Below are 18,155 nucleotides of genomic sequence, written 5' to 3'. Positions count from 1 at the left end.
AGGTTTGGGAAAAAAAACAGGTTATCAAAGTATGGTTATTCCTCTGGAAAACCAGCAGTTTTAAAATATAGAGAATTCATGCTGTTCTTTATGTGTTAGTTTACTAGTAGTCTTTAGACATCCTGATTTTATAAAATGAAGCCAAAAAAAAAAAAAAAAAACCATTTTCCTTAGTTAGCTTATTTGAAATAAAGATAAATTTATATTAAGATGAAAAAGACTGAATAAAGAAATTATAGAAACCAAAAAAAATAAGACTAAAAATCAACAGAGGAAAATCCAAATTGAAAATAAAATTAGGATATTTAATCAAAGGTCATCTAGATGAATTAGGTCATCCAGATGAATTTTTTTTAAAAAATCTGGTCACCTTCTAACATACTTTGCCAAAAGATTTATCTTCTACTTTTCCCCTAAAACTTGGTTAAATCTGATTTATGGCTATCCTCCTCTTTTGCAAGGCCCTCTATAATTTGGTCACTGTACACCTCCACCTCCAAAATAAAGAATTATTCCCTGCATTGTGTTCACTCTGAACTGTGTACACAATTAAGCATAACAACTATTACACTCAACTACAACTAAGTGTTTTCTCCCCTCTAGATGACGATCTCCTTGACAAGATATGACAACGACTGACTTACACTTATATCTCCACCACTTGGCACTAGATTATACTGAGCAAACAAATCAGTCGCTAGAAAGGAGGGAAAGAAAGAACAATAGGGAGAATAGCATGATACAGTTTTTACCTGCACAAGTTCATTGAGAACAACAGCATCAAAGCCAGAAAGGTACTGCACATAATACCTCTGCATTACAGGTCCATATTTCCTTACATGTGCTCTAAGCTCTTCCATGTAAAATATTAATTCAGCAATGTGCCTTTTTAAAAAATTCAAGAAAAGTATTTCAAAAAATAAATTCATCATTATCAAGGAAAATATAAAATGACTTTGGTATTACTACAAGAAGTTTTTTTTCTTAGAAAAAGCACTGCTAAATATCATTTTATGTCAATTACTTTCTAAAGATATTTCCATGATAGAAAACAAAAATAAAAGAACAGCAAAACAGCTATGACTAAAGAAGTTGATAAAGGAAAACCCAAAATGAAAATAAAATTAGGGTATCTCATAAATTACATCATTACAAAAATATCACAAACGAAAGAAGATTAGAAGATTAGGAATAAGACTTTTCTGTACGCTCGTATTTCTCTGCTTCATTTATCTAACTCCTATTCAAAAGCTGTGGACTAAAATGAGAGAAAGACATTTCAAATCACACACTTGGTTGCAACTCTACTTCGTAAGGATTCTTATTTAAATTTTTGTGTAGTAAATCATCTTAAAAAATGAATTCCAAAGGAAATATCACTGGTTATAGCAAGAAAACAAGGAAGAATTTATGACCACCTAGAGTATTAGAAAGGAAACATTAAAAGCCCTAATATTAAGCTAAAGTAGACTCTGCATTCTAATTCATATCATCTAATGATATATTACAAATATTCTTTTATTATGAAATATGCAAAGCCCTTAAAAAGGTCTTTCAAAATAATTTAACTCCAAGTTCCCAAGTTCCATATCTCATACATCAAAATATTAAAAAATAACTTTTTAAATGTTGCTAACTTACTTGTCTATAAAGTCATCTGCACTCTTCTTTGGCATGTTATCTGCATGACGAAGTAGCCAGATAATTTCATCACGGGCAAAGGATAATGCCATAAAAACAAAAAGTGCCTAATTAAAAAAAATAAACAACATTGCTTATTCTCATGCCAAGATTATAAGTAAAACCTATCCACAATCTTTCTCTAAGTGAAAAGTCACCGGCAAGAACTGATAAAATCAAGTTCAAAAGACAAAAATGAAAACACAAAAGAAAACTTGGGAGATATGTATCAAGAAAGGTACACATATAAGTAAGAAGTGAGAAAAAGGGAGGAAGGTGTGATGTATGAGTGTCAAGTAAGTAAATTCATTCTCAGTTAAATATAAGTTTTAGTAAAATTTCAAATTTTAGTACAATTTCCCATAGAAAATATTTTTTTAATTTTAATATGGCACACCTATAGTTAAGAAATGAAATCAAATTTTAGTAAAATTTCACACAGAAGTTTTCATTTTAATATGGCACACCTGTAGTTAAAGCAAGAATTAAATCAATTACCTTCGGACCTAGCAAGCCCGGTTGATCAGAGAGGACAGTAGCCAATTCTTTCAGTGCAGACCTTAAAAATTTGCGTCTTTCTCTGTGCATTGAACCACTACAGGGAAAGACATCATTATAATTTATCTGTTTCCACTAAAATTGTTATTGGCAATTAAATAACTTATCATTTCAGGTCAATTTCCAAAGTTTTTTTAGAATGAAGTCCCTACAAATATCTTCTATGGTATGTCATGTCATTAAATGACTTTCCAATCTTACGTTTATCCTTGTCTTTCTTATGCTGTTTTTATAACCATGTTTATTCTGTTACTCTCCCCCTATCAAAATCCTACCCAAACTTCAAGACCAATCCTTCAAAAAGCAGTTCCAGATGTCCATTTCTAAATAATTTCTGCAACTTTAATACCATTTAGCCTAGCACTTTATAAACTAGACTGCGAAATCCTTGAAAGCAAGCAATGTTCTATATATACACATTTCTGTCACTCCCACAAAAAAATCAATGAACACAAGTTAATAAATATATGATAATCCATATCCAGTTTATTAAGTACGTTCCTATTAAATATATAAGACTGACTAAACAAGAGCTATATACAAGAAAGACATTAGGATGAGATCATTTGGCACTCTGGTTCAAAAACAAAGATGAGGAAAGGAAAAGATAATTATAAATATTCATTACTAGGTATTTTTTAAATGAAATGCAAATTTTTAAGAAGAATTACTCTCACATATTAACATGGAAAAAAAAATCACAGAATGTTTTAAGTATTCCAACTTCTCACACTATGCAAAATATACAGTCCCAATTTTAGGTTTAATTTAAGATTTTGATAGGTACAAAAAATGGCACCACCAACAGCCCCCCACACACGCAATATATATATATGCCAAAAAAACTAGTGTAAGGGATATAGAATACCAGAAATTTGGCCGGGACACAGATTAGTTTTAGAAGACTCTGATTAAAATCCAACCTCTGCCTAGTGACCTTAGGTTTCACCTCTCCTAGTTTTAGCCTCTTATCTATAAAACAGGGATGATGATACCTGCCTCACAAGATACATCTTTCATAATGGCTGATACACAGTACTTTTACAATGTTAGGTTAATTCCAATGACAAGCTCTTTTTTATCTGACAATAATAAAGTCATCCTGTGCAATTTCTAAGAAGAAAGGGGTCAACTGTTATTTTGACTTTTACTACACAGAGTTGCTACAAGGTGCCTATGGTGTTGTAAATACAGAGAGAAAATGTCTATAAAGTACTAAGCCTGGATTATGGGAATGAGGAATTCCTATGAAAAATTACTACTGCTTACCACTTATGATTACTTTATATAATAAATAAAGGGGGGAAAATGCCTTACCTTTAAAAGTTTCATAAAAGATAGCTATGACACCATATATATGGCTTACAACAGGGTCTATCCAATGAAGAAGTGATAGTCATTTGTATTTCTGTATGTCAAGAAAGGAATTCTAACACACTCCAAAGTATGTTATTTATACTAGAAAATAACTTTTAATAATATAAGCATCTCATTCAAGTGAAAAAACATGCATGAGGAAATGATACAGCACTGACAGCAATGAATAAAGATGGTTTAAAGTCCCAATATCCATCCCATAGCCTAAACCTAAATTCTAAAACTTGTCGTTTTATATTTTCATCAATGGCAATGGTGCATTATCTTCTCTCTGGCTTATAGAAATACAGATGGATCAAATAATATTACTTCTACCTAAGCTCAGTAGAGAAAATATTCTACACAAGTATACCACCTATAACAATTCAATTGAAATATCAAATTATTTATAATGTATGATAAAATTGAAAAGTTGTTCAAAGATCTTAAATATGCTAACTTTTAAGTTATTCTATATACTTACTAATATATAATATTTACTACAATTCAGGAAAGGCATACTTTGAAAAGTAAATACTATTTAGGAGAGTGTGAAGATATGTCAAATTTTCATGAAATAGTACAAAAATCATCACAACTTGGAAAGTATTGGCACAAAAGCATAGTAATGGTAAAAGACTTGAATGATACCTAAAATAAAAGACCTTTGTATGGTATTTCCTTAGAGCATTTTTATCAACACTTCAAAAATATTTAAGATCTGTCTACACTAACTTGAAGCTTAGCAGATACTGAGGATATGTGCTTATTTTTCATTGATTCAAAGTCTCTCACTTCTATCACATCTGGCACACGTTAACCTGCAATCACTTCAACAAAATTATTCTTTAAGAAAGAAATTCTTCTTGATTTTAAGTTCCACATATAAGACAGAACTACTTACGCATGTGACACAGCTGCCTCTTTGCATTCTCTTATGTCATTAATACGCTTATTATAGCTACGTGGAAAAAAAAATTTAGAACCATGTTAATCTTAATTTCATCGGTAACAGTTGAAACGAATTAGCCAAACACTAAAAGTCAATTAAAAATTACTATTAGCGGCAAGAAAAACTGGCCCTCAAACTAAAAATGCATGGAAGAAATCCACGCACCTCCTCCTCTCCTGGTACCTTATAGTACCCAGTAAAGTCTTCTTAGAAAAATAGATCTCATATTATATTAAATCTCACAAAAAAAATTAAAGCTCACTATGTAGATCTTGATTAAATATACCTCATTAAGCCCCTATGGAGTTATTAAAATTATACTTCCAATGTAATTAACAGTGGTTTCCCAAAATCTAAAGTAATAACAAAGCTATTACTTCTGATTTTTATGCTATCTCATAAAAAAAAGTTCTGAAAGAACATATACTAGTGAGCAACACTAGTGAATGTTTGGAGATAGGGGTTTTGTGGTAGAAAAAACTGGGGCAGGAAAGCATATTGACTACTTTAAATTAAAAGAAACAGGACACCAACATCAAAAGTTTAAAGGTAACATTTGAAAAATAAATGCTAATAAATACATTATTTTCATAAATATTACATACAAAAACTCAAAATTCCTAAAATGTTAAAACTATCTTCCTGACAACCTAACTAAAACCAGTTATACTAAGAACTCCAACTTCTAAATTAAATACTCTAAGATTTATGTGTTCTTTGAGCAAATGTCCAAAATACATTAATTCTGTAATCACTGTCCTTCATAATTAATAAGCTTTTATACTTAACGATCTGACGTGTAACTACTGGAAGTCATATTTTAAATTGATCACTCATAATTTAATAAAAATTAAGACTTCTCAACTTCAAATATGAAGATTCTTAAATGGTAAATTAATATTAGAAAAGCATAACCAAAAAAAAGAAAGGAAAAGCGTTAACATCAAGACAATCGGTCTCATGGTGTCATTATGCTTATGTGTACAATGCATAAATTCGCTCAATATATAGACCACCTGGTTCTAAATGCTTACATATATTTAAATATGATTCCACAGAGTAGCTATCAATATGCTACAAGTTTTATGATTTTCAACCTGAATCAACTAGAAAATGAAAATCAATTAGAAAGTATCCCATATGACATAGGATACTTCCAGGTACTCCACCACCTAAAATAAAAGCCAAATAAGAGCTGGAAAGTACATAGGGCACCAGACCTCATTTTATGACTGAGAAACTACCACATGAGAATGTCAGAAACACCCACGGTGACAGAAATCAGAACAGTGGTCACCTGATCAAGGGCCTGGGAGGTGGGAGATCAGGGGTGGCAGTAATGACCAAAAGGGGCACAAATCAATTTTCTGGGAATAATGGAAATGTTCTGTATCTTGACTAGGTGATCACCTAGAGTATTCATATACAAAGTTGTAGACACCTAAAATTTATGCATTTTTCTGTCTGTAAATTTTGCTTCAAAAATTACTAGGGGAAAGAGGGCAGATTCCTTTAGCCTCTTCAAGATACAGATATAGGAAATACAAGTTAGGGATGATGTCCAGGAACCTGTAATTCTTACACATACTAAAATCTGAGGCTTAAGTTGGTAGGTTAAACAGATCTTTATTTTTTAATAACTAACAGTTGCTTCATCTCAATTTCATCAAGACATTTCTAAATTGGATATGAAATAAACGTAGGTAAACTTCATTTCTATCTGAAGCTAAAAAGCCAAACATAATTATTCAACACTTTCAGGTACAGGACGCCCCAGAATATTTTAGATGCTCCTAATTTCAAAAGATTTCAGAATTGCTACCAAGTCTGAGTTCAACCTGTCTTATATACTGTCTATAGAACCTCATGTGGAAAGCAATGCAGGCATTAACAATTTCAAGGAAACAAATTTGTATGAACCGCTTGTTTTACAGGGAATGAATATAAATGAGTCACTTGGAACACCTTATTAAAAGGAAACATGATTTCTTATGTGCAGCGGTATGACTTCTGTAATTGTTATAACTAATTTAAAGAGCTTTTGATTGATTCACATACTTTTAAATAGCACTTACAAAAATGTCAAAACTCTAAAATGTATATGGTACTTCTAGCATATTTATGTCTAAATCCATATCATGATTTACAAAAGAGGACACATTTTATCCTAGAATACAAATTTTGAAAGGGCAGAAACACTAGATATTTTAATTTATGAAGTTACCTATAAAAAATATGAATACTACCGTATCAGGATGATTGTTAAAAACAACTTACTATGGCCAGTAAGATAATACAGATGATACCTTCTTGCATGACATGACCCTTCTCTATCAACAAACTTCAATAAAGATAATCCACTCACTACCCTTCTCCAAAAAAAGACAAGATAAATGAAAATGCCATACCCTCGTATGTTTACAAATAAGTCTTCTGCAGCTTTGTGAATGTGGAAAACTTCATCCCGAAAGAGAGAGAGGCAAGAGCTACTTTGAAGAGCTAGCTTCCAAAGGTTCAATGCTGTCGCATCAGTATTTAGAATCCCATGGCACAAAATGAAGCCAACTTTAAAAAAACACAAGTAAATACAAATATAAAAGTATTCCAAAATTAAATTCTTTCAGTTACAAAGTAGCTTTCAAAATTTTCAGAAATATAAACATAATCACTATGAGAAAAAGAAATGTTGCTTCTGGGTTGTGTAAGAAGTCATTTTAATAAATGAGTAAAAGACATTTTCAAAAATCTTTGTATTTTAAGCCAAAGATCAGAAGTTACTAATTAACACATAATACAGTAATCATAACAACTGTCAAAATAACTGAAAAGTAAGACTAATGTACTTTTCTAAATCACCAGAAGAAATGCAATAGCATCTTGCATTTTCATAGCAATGCAGTTTACCAAATAAGTTTTCACGTATATTATCTCACGTAATTCTGTGGAGTAGATAAAACAGATGGTATCCTTCTCTTTTACAGTTGGAAGAAATGAAAGTTCAATGACTTATCTAAAGTTATACCATTAACATGTTAGAGCTAGAGTTAGCCTCAAGTATTTACCCTTAAAGCCTAAGATTCTTTCAATATATTATGCTGCTCTCTAGTATATGAATTCAGATCTTTCATCTTTTGTTATCTACTTTGGAAATCTTACACAAATGTATAATCATACGTATGTTTGTGGATGCCCTCTCTAGCCCTCTATACTAGGCCACAAAACCTCATCTGTCATTCATTCAGCATTTACTCAGTGCCTGCTACACACAAGGTACTGTAATGGGCCAGTTACAAACCAATCCTATTCCCTGTGAAATTTCCCTAGGATTCTCAGTAGTCACTGCCACCTCTAAACTCCTGAATCATTAATATACAACTTGCCATTTATCTTTTTATTCTTAGCTCAACCTCCTTTTAACAGGGCCACTACTGGGGCGCCTGGGTGGCTCAGTCGTTAAGCACCTGCCTTCTGCTCAGGTCATGATTCTAGGGTCCTGGGATCTAGCCCCACATCGGGCTCTCTGCTCAGCGGGGAGCCTGCTTCTCCCTCTCCCACTCCCCCGCTTGTGTTCCCTCTCTTGCTGTCTCTCTGTCAAATAAATAAAATCTTTGAGAAAAAAAAAAAACAGGGCCACTACACAAGTTAACTTTTTAAGTTAAGTAGGCATATATTGTGGAATCATATGTACAGAAGTGTATTTAACTTTTTTAAATTTCCTGAAACACATAAAAGTATTTTTAATGGAACAGGACCCCTAAACACAAGCCAATTATACAATCTGGTATACAGGCAAAGAAACAGAATACATGTACAGAAATTTAAAGAATCCTCAAGAGAAATTGTGAAAGATTCTTGCCTTATGTAATGACTTTTTACTCTAAACCCGAGTAAAAAGAGATTTCACTTAGTGTCCTATACCTTGTTGAATACTTAGATTCACAAAACTGCTGACAATAAAAGGTTTCTCTAAAAATATTAGCAGTTATATTATGGGTTACCATATGTTTTATTTTTTTAAGATACGGATTACCTTTGAATTTAGTATATCCATTTGTTTATGATAGAATCAAAAAAGGTAATGTAATTTAAATTCGATTGCCCAAGATTAGGATGGTTTATTAAATCACATATTACCCTCCTTTCCCCACCAATGGCCCATTAAAAGGACAGAAAAAAATTTAAGCCACAAAAATGCTGGAGAACAAGATAAAAAAAACAGATACTAGACAAGAAAGTTAGAGAAAATCTTTTAAGATAGAAAGCAGGTAGAACTCAACTATCAATTTAAAAACAGACTGGAATTAGTAACCCAAAACTCCAGAGATGAAAAGAGATCTTTCCCAAGGAGTCTTCTGAGTCCAACCAATATAGCAAGAATAGACCCTGAAAAGAATATCAGTTTAAGTTATTTTATAATTGCATTCCAAATAGCTGGGTCTTCAACATTCCAGACTCTCAATAACTCTTGGCCCCAGACTATAATCTAGACCCATGATCCTTAAACTTTAGGTTGCATCAGAATTACTGGGAAGGCTTATGATTTTTTAAATCAGATTGCTAGGATCCATTCACAGCCTAATTCAGCAGGTCTAAGGTGGAGATCAAGATTCTGTGTATCTAACAAGTTCCTAGGTGATGCTGCTGACCCAGGGACCACACTTTGAACTAATCTAAAGCAAAGTGCTAAAGAAAGTAGACCACCTTCTACAGAAAAGTCCTACTATGAGTATAGAGGTCAAAAAGATAAGCACAGGGCGCGTGGGTGGCTCAGATGGTTAAGCGTCTGCCTTTGGCTCAGGTCATGATCCCAAGGTCCTGGGATCGAGTCCCGCATCGTGCTCCCTGCTCAGTGAGGAGCCTGCTTCTCCCTCTGCCTCTCTCTCTCTCTTATGAATAAATAAATAAAAATCTTAAAAAAAAAAAAAGATAAGTACAGAGTTTAAGGTAATTCTTAACCTCTGTTAACTCTACTCAAGGCTCAATTACATGAAAGCAGCAAAACTCAGAGTAAATTACCTTCCTTACTTTGGCAACTGTGGTCATTCCACATCTGTATGCCTTCTCTATGTCCCTGTATCCCCAATTAGAGTAGCCTGCCTTCGGACCCACTTCCCTGCTCATCACACAAAGCCCTATAATCAGCTGTACAGACTGGGGGAACTAGTGCTATTAACTCTAGAGGTCACCCATGCCACCTAACTCTAATAATCACCTCTGTTCACAGCCAAACTTCCATAAACATGAACAATCAAGGATCACAATATATTTCAGCAAAATCAATACTTTGAAAGCTGTGTTTTGAGTCAACTAAGAGAAAGGATTAAAATCTTAACTATCATTATAGAAAATATAAGTATCACAAAACTAATCAATGTAAAAAATATAATTAATAAAAATGGCTAAGGAGGGGCATCCAACTCTTGATTTTGGCTCAGGTCATTATCTCAGGGTTCTGAGATCAAGCCTTGAGACAGGTTCCATGCTCAGCCCGTCTGCTTGCGATTCTCTCTCTCTCTCTCACTCTCTGCCCCCCACTCACCCACTCGCATGTGTGCAGACTCTAAATGAAGGAACGAATGAATGAATGAATGAATAAATGAATAAATAAATAAATAAATAAAATCTTTAAAAAAATGCTAAGGATAAGGAGTACAAGCTTTCATACTAATAACAGTGCTATTCAAAGTGCCAGGGCACAATGAGATTAAGTAAAGAAAGAGAGTACTTAGAAACTTTTACAAAAATTTGACATTTATGAGTAGAAACCTAGTAATAATCTAATTGTTAGACTAAACTGAATCTAATAATTAAAAATGTAGGCTTTTACTTTGTGTCTTTATTCATTTCTGGTAACTCTAGTAATTCACTTTTAGTTGTCAGTAGTTTAGTAATCCGTATTTTATGTAAGTATCAATCCAAAAAATTTAAAAAAAGAAAACTGAAGGCACTGTAGTTTGAGACATACTATAAGAAAAAGTCAACAAATACTACCTACTAGTTAATAAATCAAGAAACAAGAACTAGACGAAGTAAAAAAAAAAAAACAAAAAAAACCAACAAACTGCTCAAAATTATTCCCCTCTGCCACTGGACTTTGGGGTTGTAGAAGTAATTGTATTATAGCAATTCTCATTCTGTATTATATCTGTGGGTCACTGTGTCTATTTCCCCTATAGTTTGTGAACTTCTCAGGAGCACAACTAGTAATTTTATCCTCCACGTATACTGAACTGCCAACCATGTACTGAAGTAAAGCAAAATCAAAAACCTTAGCTGAATAAACACAATATTTTTAAAAATCATTAAAAACAAAACAAAAATGTAGTTTTGACGGCTACATTGAGAGGCAATATAATGTACCATGAGCCCTGGCATTAGCCTGGGTTCTTATTTTGTCTTTGTCACTTATTAGCTATGTGGACTAAGCTTTAGATTCCTTATCTTTAAAACAGACTATCTATCCTGACAGGGTCAGTATGAGAACTGAATGAGATAAGCACGAAGAAGGCTTATTAGCACAGTGCTTAGCACAGAAGTAATCCATGTTACCCATTATTTTTCTCTAAAACTTAAAACCTGAGGGGTAATTACAAAACTAATTTTACTTACAGATAATCCATTTTTCCATTGCATCCAAAGAGAGATATTCACAAGGCATCTTAAAAAGAGAAGATACAAATTTGTGATTAAAAGAAATTCTAAAAAACAAATCCTGTACTGAGTCACTCTCTTTCTTTCTCCTAAAAATTCTTACTACTCAATTCATGACTCAAATACCACCATGACGTATTTGAAAAGTTGGATAAAAGTTTTATAATTTATACTTAAATGTGCAGTCCATAAAGGAAAATGAGAGCTGGGCCCCTTTCACATTTACACTCCCTGAAACCTCCCTTAAAACAATATTTTGCCAAATTGTCTTCAATCTGGTAAATGATAAATTTCCAAAAGTCTATTCCAAATTTCCCAAGTCCATTTCAGAGTTTGTAATATTCCAAAGGATAATATTTTAATCAAGTTAAAAACGACTTATGTACATGGATGCTCACTGTCTCACCCAAATCAGTAATTATGTGTGTATATTCTCCATATATAGAACATCTATGTTCATACACACAGAGAAAAGATTGAAAATACAGTCGACCCTTGAACAACATGAGGGTAAAGGACTGCCAACCCCTTCTCCCCGTGTAGTTGAAAAGTCACTAAAAACTTCTGACTCTTAAAAACTTAACTGCTGGGGCGCCTGGGTGGCTCAGTCGTTAAGCATCTGCCTTCGGCTCAGGTCATGATCCCAGGGTCCTGGGATCGAGCCCCGCATCGGGCTCCCCGCTCCGCGGGAAGCCTGCTTCTCCCTCTCCCACTCCCCCTGCTTGTGTTCCCTCTCTCACTGTCTCTCTCTCTGTCAAATAAATAAATAAATAATTTAAAAAAAAAAAAAAAAAACTTAACTGCTAAAAGCCTATTAACCAGAAGCCTTACCAATGACATAAAGTCAATTAATACATATTTTGTATGTTATACATATTATATAATATAAGCTAGAGAAAAGAAAATGTTATTAAGAAAATCTTTTTTTTTTTTTAAAGATTTCATTTATTTATTTGACAGAGAGACAGAAGAGCACAAGCAGAGGGAATGGCAGAGGGAGAGGGAGAAGCAGGCTCTGCACTGAGCAGGGAGCCCGATGCGGGACTTGATCCCAGGACCCTGGGATCATGACCTGAGCCGAAGGCAGACGCTTAACCATCTGAGCCACCCAGGCGCCCCTATTAAGAAAATCTTAAGGAACAGAAAATACATTTACAAAAACAATCCAGGTGTAAGTGGACCTGCACAGTTCAAACCTGTGTTGTTCAAGGGTCCACTGTGTGAAAGAACATAATAATGATTTTCTCTAGTCGGTGAAGATTGAGGTGATTTTTGTTTTCTTCTTTAAAATTTTATGCATTTTCCAAATTTTCTACTATAACAGAAAACAAACATTTAAATTTTAAAAGAAAATACTTACACTAATTTTATTAAATCAGCATCAGAATTTAGAAATAAGCTCAACAGTATAACTTACTGAGCATTTTACAATAAATTTCACTGACAGGCTAATACTAATTAGAAGAAAAACTGCAACAACACTGCCTAACTGGTATTTTTAAAAAATCAACTTCACTATTTTCATTCAAAAAGTGAAAAATAGAACCATACGGTGTCAGACTGTGCAGGATTAAGCATTGTACTAGGTGCACTGATGAGACTCAATAGTTGGGCATTTCTCCACTGGTCAGCTGAAAGATTCCTTCGAGGATACACCATCTGAAGAGAAATCAGTGCATCTGAAAGAGACTAATTAAAATAGGAAAAAAGGAAGTTGAGGAATAAAATTTTTTTTCCTTTTCCATTTAAATTTCAGCTATAACTGCTGTGTGTTTCTAACCGTATCATCCTAAAACAACAAAACGTAATTACAGCTATGCTCCATATAATATCTGAGGTGGGTCTGGCTATCTCAAGTTTATTTTTAATTTCATTAAAGCAACATAGATTCTGCATTCCTGGGCAAGAGCTTAGCTCAGGAAATCACGTTACATCCTTGGAAGTTAAAATGTTTGGCAATCTTGGGATCTTTATTTCAAAAGGGGTAGGAAGCCTAGTGTCATTCTTTTGTACTCTGACAGTTCTCACTGAAATAACAGAATGTTAGGGTTATATGATTAAGTGTTAATAGAACTCAACATATTTCGTATTTCTCCAAAGAAGGCCTTATAAAAAAATGTACTCTATCTTAATAAATTACTTAACTTCTATTTGCCATTTGGTCTGTTAATTACAGCTTTATCATCAAGGTATTTAATGTTTCTTTTCATCTGCTTCTTGTTTGCTTTTAACTGGGCTTTGGTACTCATCTCTGCTTCCTAAAATTTCTGTACAAGAATGATGATTTTTTTTAAAGATTTTATTTATTTATTTGACAGAGAGAGCCAGAGAGCACAAGGTGGGGAATGGCAGAGAGAAAAGGAGAAGCAGGCTCCCCGCTGAGCAGGGAGCCTGATGCAGGGCTCAATCCCCCAACCCTGGGATCAACCTGAGCTGAAGGCAGACACTTAACCGACTGAGCCACCCAGGTGCCCCTAAGAGTGATTCTTTAATCTGACTGCTACCATGGGATTTGTTCAGAAAACAGAAAGCAAGGTTCTACCTAAAACTTAGTGAACCAGAACCTCTGGGAATAGACCCCAGAAATCTGTATTTTTATTATACTCTACCAAGTGATTATGAATATATTTTTTAAATTAAATTAATTTTAACAAATCCTAGCAAATACAGGATAGACTTTCTACCAAAACGTGGGATATTGGGGCACCTAGGTGGCTCAGTCAGTTAAGCATCTGACTTGATTTCAGCTCAGGTCACGATCTCAGGGCCGTGGGATAGAGGCCTCTGTTGGGCTCCACACTCAGCGCAGAGTCGGCTTGAGATTTTCTCTCTCCCTCTGCCCCTCCCCCCATTCACACTCAACAGAAAGAAAGAAAGACAGACTTAAAAAAAAAAAAACTGGGATATCACGGAACATCAGAAAAATCATGATTAGGAAATAGTCTAATCCAAATGGACAAATCTCCTCAAGCAATTTAATAGTCTAGTATATGCGAATGATTATGGAGAACTTAAAAAGAGATCCAACAGCCTTTAAGGAAATTTTCATCACCTAGGTGGGAAAAGAAACAAATTTGAAGTGGGTAAATAAAAACAAGGCCATCCATGATTGGCAAAAAATCAGGAAAGGATCCACAGAGAAAACAAGGAAGGAGTAGGGAAGACAGTTCTAAGTGAGGAAAAAGCACTACCAAAATCAGAGACAGATGACTATGATATGCTCAGCACTCTGAGGAATCCTGACACTTCCATCTACAATGCTGATTTTTACTTCAAAAATGATGCCATCCACTAGCGTCTTTCTAACTAAAGATCCAACTAACTTCAAAACATTAAACCTATATAAATTTGTGGGATAATACAGCTTTGCAAAAAATTAAACTGCAAACACATCTTCTGTAAATGCATCTTCAGAATTTTCACAGGAGTAAGAAAACTGAAGGAAAATTCTTGGCATTAACAGATTTACACAAAATAGTGTATTATTAAAATGTCTAACTCTTATCATTCAAAGAGAATGAACCAAGATTCTGAAATCTTGGGCTTTAGCTCTGGTTTTGCCACTATTACTGCCAAATGACTAATTGTGTCACTTCTCCAGCCCTCAATTTCCTTATCTATAATGAGGATGTATGAGATACCTACACATTTTCTTGTTGTGCTTAGGAACATTTGAAGCAGCCTACTGCAGAGACGCCATATGGCAAGACTCCTTTGAACCAAAACTGTTTCATTAAGAACTATTTTTTTAATATATTGTAAAAGATAGACATTCCAAATTATTTTCACAAAACTCTTATTTTTTCTCATTAAGAGGCTTTATTAGTAATATAGCGAAAATGTATCAGGTAGGGGGGAGAACAAAGAAAAAGAAAATAAAAAAAAATAAAATAAAATGTATCAAATACTATGTATCCAAATACTTTTTATGAAGTAACTCATTTAATCATCCTAACAACCATATGCAGTAGGTACTATTATGCCATTTTTACAGATAAGAAAACAGATACTATGAAGTTGATTAAGTAACTTGCCCAATATTACATACTTAGTAATTGGCAGAGTTGGGATTAGAACCCAGGTAGTCTGGTATCAGAGTAAACATTCTCAAATACTAAATTTCACTACCTCTATACCCTATACCAAATCTAAAAACTATAATGAATGATCCCTGAGTCTCCAAATACTATTTGGAATCTAACTAATATGAGTTCTCTGGTTCACAACTGGATAAAACCATACATAGCTATTATTCATATCCCATTATAATGTTTTTCATAAAAGAAGTTTATCACTCTATTTACCCTTATGCCTTTTCATATGCCTATTTATTTATTTAATTTTTTTTTAGAGAGCAGGCAAGAGTGAGGGGGAAAGAGAATCTTAAGCAAGCACCACATGGGCTCAGCATGGAGCCCAACACAGGGCTCCATCTCCTGACCCTGTATCTCACATGCCTGCTACTGCATCTAAAAACCAGGTCTTACCTTGCTGTGGGGTACAAATTCTTCCATCATCTTCTTTAAAGGGTTTTCATAATCCACAATCATCTGACCAAGGCGTGGGTATTCTCGGTCACTTAAAACAGACATATCAAATTTCAGTGAGGTGTTAGCCATCAAACTGAGAATTTCACAAAGATCTGTATAATGCAGGTCTACCTTGCTCCATGGGTCATTTCATGAGCATAGTTGTATAATCCAATGATTGCCTTCCTTTCTTCAATTCGAGACAGCAGTATCATTAGTGTTGTATAGGTTATGATCAAATCTAAGTAGTTCTTTGTTAAATCAAAGTTTACAGTCTAGAAAACAAAAATCAAGTTTAACTCCTTATTTTGCAAAGTTTTAAACACACACACACACACACACACACACACAAATCTTCATGGCAGCTACTGAAAACCAGTAATTTTCTACAGTTATTTATTTTATCCCCATTTCTTTTTTTTTTTATTAAAGATTTTATTTATTTATTTGACGGAGAGAGAGAGACAGCGAGAGAGGGAACACAAGCAGGGGGAGCAGCAGAGGGAGAAGCAGGCTTCCCACTGAGCAGGGAGCCGATGCGGGGCTCGATCCCAGGACCCCGGGATCATGACCCGAGCCGAAGGCAGACGCTTAACAACTGAGCCACCCAGGCACCCCCATCCTTATTTCTAAGATTCTAATTCCTTCAACCAAAAATACACCTAAAATTTGGAAGTTATAGGAAACAGTTTTGTGTTGGTGACACAATTTTATGGATGAAAAAAAAGTTTGTTATTGCCTTAACTGATGACAGTTTAAAAGGATAAACAAAACCAGAATAAGAAGGAATATGGAGCCTAAGCAAGAAAAAAGAATATTAAATAAATAATAAAATTCACTGAATAAGTAAATTGTCAATAGAGACATTTTTTACTTTGACTTCCTGTATCTAGAAATTGTCTTACCTAAGAAAGATTCCATCAAGTATGTCTTTCACAGAGAAAAATATTATTCACTTAACTTTTTTTAATTGGGCCTCCTAAAATAAAATACTAAACTTTACTATTTCCCAATATGTGCAAGACTTATACCCAGTGACAAACAAGTAAAAATAGAGAATACATGATAACTCCTTACCTTAAAAAAGTGCTACAAAATAAGCCAATGTAACAATGCTAAAATTTCACACACTAGTCACATAATTTTTTTCTGAAGAAAAATATTCAGTCCCCTTAGTTCTATTAGAAAATCAGAAGAGAATCAGACATTTTTCTGAAAATAATACTTACAATATCAAAGAAGACTTGGCAAACATCAATAGTATTCAGCAATTCACAAACATGGTCCTGAAAATAAAGTTTATTTTAATCTTTTATCTATATAAATAATACTAAATCTAGAAAACATACACAAATTTAAATCTTAGTTCTAGAAGAATTCAAATTTTATTATCTACAAATGATAAAGAAATTTATACAATTAACAAACATCACTGTATGTTAAATACTACATATTAAAATACATTACCTTAAATTCCATAACATCTACAAATGTGAAGTAGTATAATGCCAGATTTTTCAGAATCTCTGATTTTTCTTTCTGTAGCTGTGCAAGCTGTTGCTGTAAAAACAAATTTAGAATGCATTGTTCATTCAGAATAAAGATATTTAATTTTACTACAAACTATCTTCTTTTATGATTGCTATATGGAAGCACAAGCTCTTAGAACAATATCTTTAGATGATTAAGGCTTTTTTAAAAAACCAAAATACTTGAGACAGCAACTGCTAACAGTGATCAGCAACTGACAGTGTGAGGCTATAAAACCAATCAAAGCAGATTAGTATCAAACTGCACTACTATTAAGGAAAGTTGGAAAATGTTAGGAAAAAATATCAAATGAACTCTTTAAAAAAATTAAAAACAACTCATGAGCATGATCACATTACTAGAAGTGAGAGGAAAAAAAAGATGAAAAACACTGTAACTTACACTACAAAAAAACAATATGCTTTATAAATTTGAACTTACCAAAAAGAACATCCAGGCAAAGCCACGTTACGCATGCAAAATAAAATGTAGATACAAACATAAAATACAGTAACGGTTCCCTGACCAAATCCACAAAACACAATAATACATTAAACAAAAGCAAAAAACCACAACAACAGAAAAAGAAATGAGAAAGAAGCAAAACTAGGGTTAAGACACTGGTAAACATGAAAGAGGGAAATGTGAATACAAAAGATAAATATTATTCAATCAACTGTATTATTAGATTTACAAAAGTCCTAAGTTTTCTTTTTAAAACTATCAATATAAGTTCCAAAAGAATCCAGCCATATTTAATGCCCTGTGTATCATAAGACTGACAGAATTCCAATAAACTTTTCAGAACTTTTGATACTGAGTGTAGTCTACAGAACAGCAACTCCACATCATTTAGGAGCTTATTAGAATAGCAGATTCTCAGGCCCATACCAGATCGA

The 18,155-nt window shown here is 33.5% G+C and overlaps 1 protein-coding gene across 5 annotated transcripts in view; it reads right to left on the bottom strand.

The window, feature by feature from the left end:
• NCKAP1 (NCK associated protein 1) overlaps positions 1-18,155 on the bottom strand; it is a 104,137-nt gene that overhangs the window by 51,445 nt on the left and 34,537 nt on the right. For 3 of the 5 annotated variants that reach the window (XM_032406754.1, XM_032406776.1, XM_032406796.1), the window contains 11 exons: positions 17,194-17,286; positions 16,956-17,012; positions 15,859-16,001; positions 15,685-15,775; positions 12,749-12,886; positions 11,156-11,204; positions 6,955-7,111; positions 4,499-4,555; positions 2,179-2,275; positions 1,642-1,748; positions 753-885 (listed from right to left, as the gene is read on the bottom strand). In XM_032406754.1, coding sequence (XP_032262645.1) covers positions 753-885; positions 1,642-1,748; positions 2,179-2,275; positions 4,499-4,555; positions 6,955-7,111; positions 11,156-11,204; positions 12,749-12,886; positions 15,685-15,775; positions 15,859-16,001; positions 16,956-17,012; positions 17,194-17,286 — 1,122 coding nt within the window. The remainder of the gene's footprint in view (positions 1-752; positions 886-1,641; positions 1,749-2,178; positions 2,276-4,498; positions 4,556-6,954; positions 7,112-11,155; positions 11,205-12,748; positions 12,887-15,684; positions 15,776-15,858; positions 16,002-16,955; positions 17,013-17,193; positions 17,287-18,155) is intronic. The other 2 variants (XM_032406764.1, XM_032406786.1) reach the window with 1 other exon arrangement.

The sequence above is a fragment of the Phoca vitulina genome, unplaced genomic scaffold (genome assembly GCF_004348235.1).
Source record: "Phoca vitulina isolate PV1807 unplaced genomic scaffold, GSC_HSeal_1.0 scaffold1, whole genome shotgun sequence".
Lineage (NCBI taxonomy): Eukaryota > Metazoa > Chordata > Mammalia > Carnivora > Phocidae > Phoca > Phoca vitulina.
Note: the sequence above shows the minus strand (reverse complement) of the source record. Positions and strands in the feature narration are given on the sequence as shown.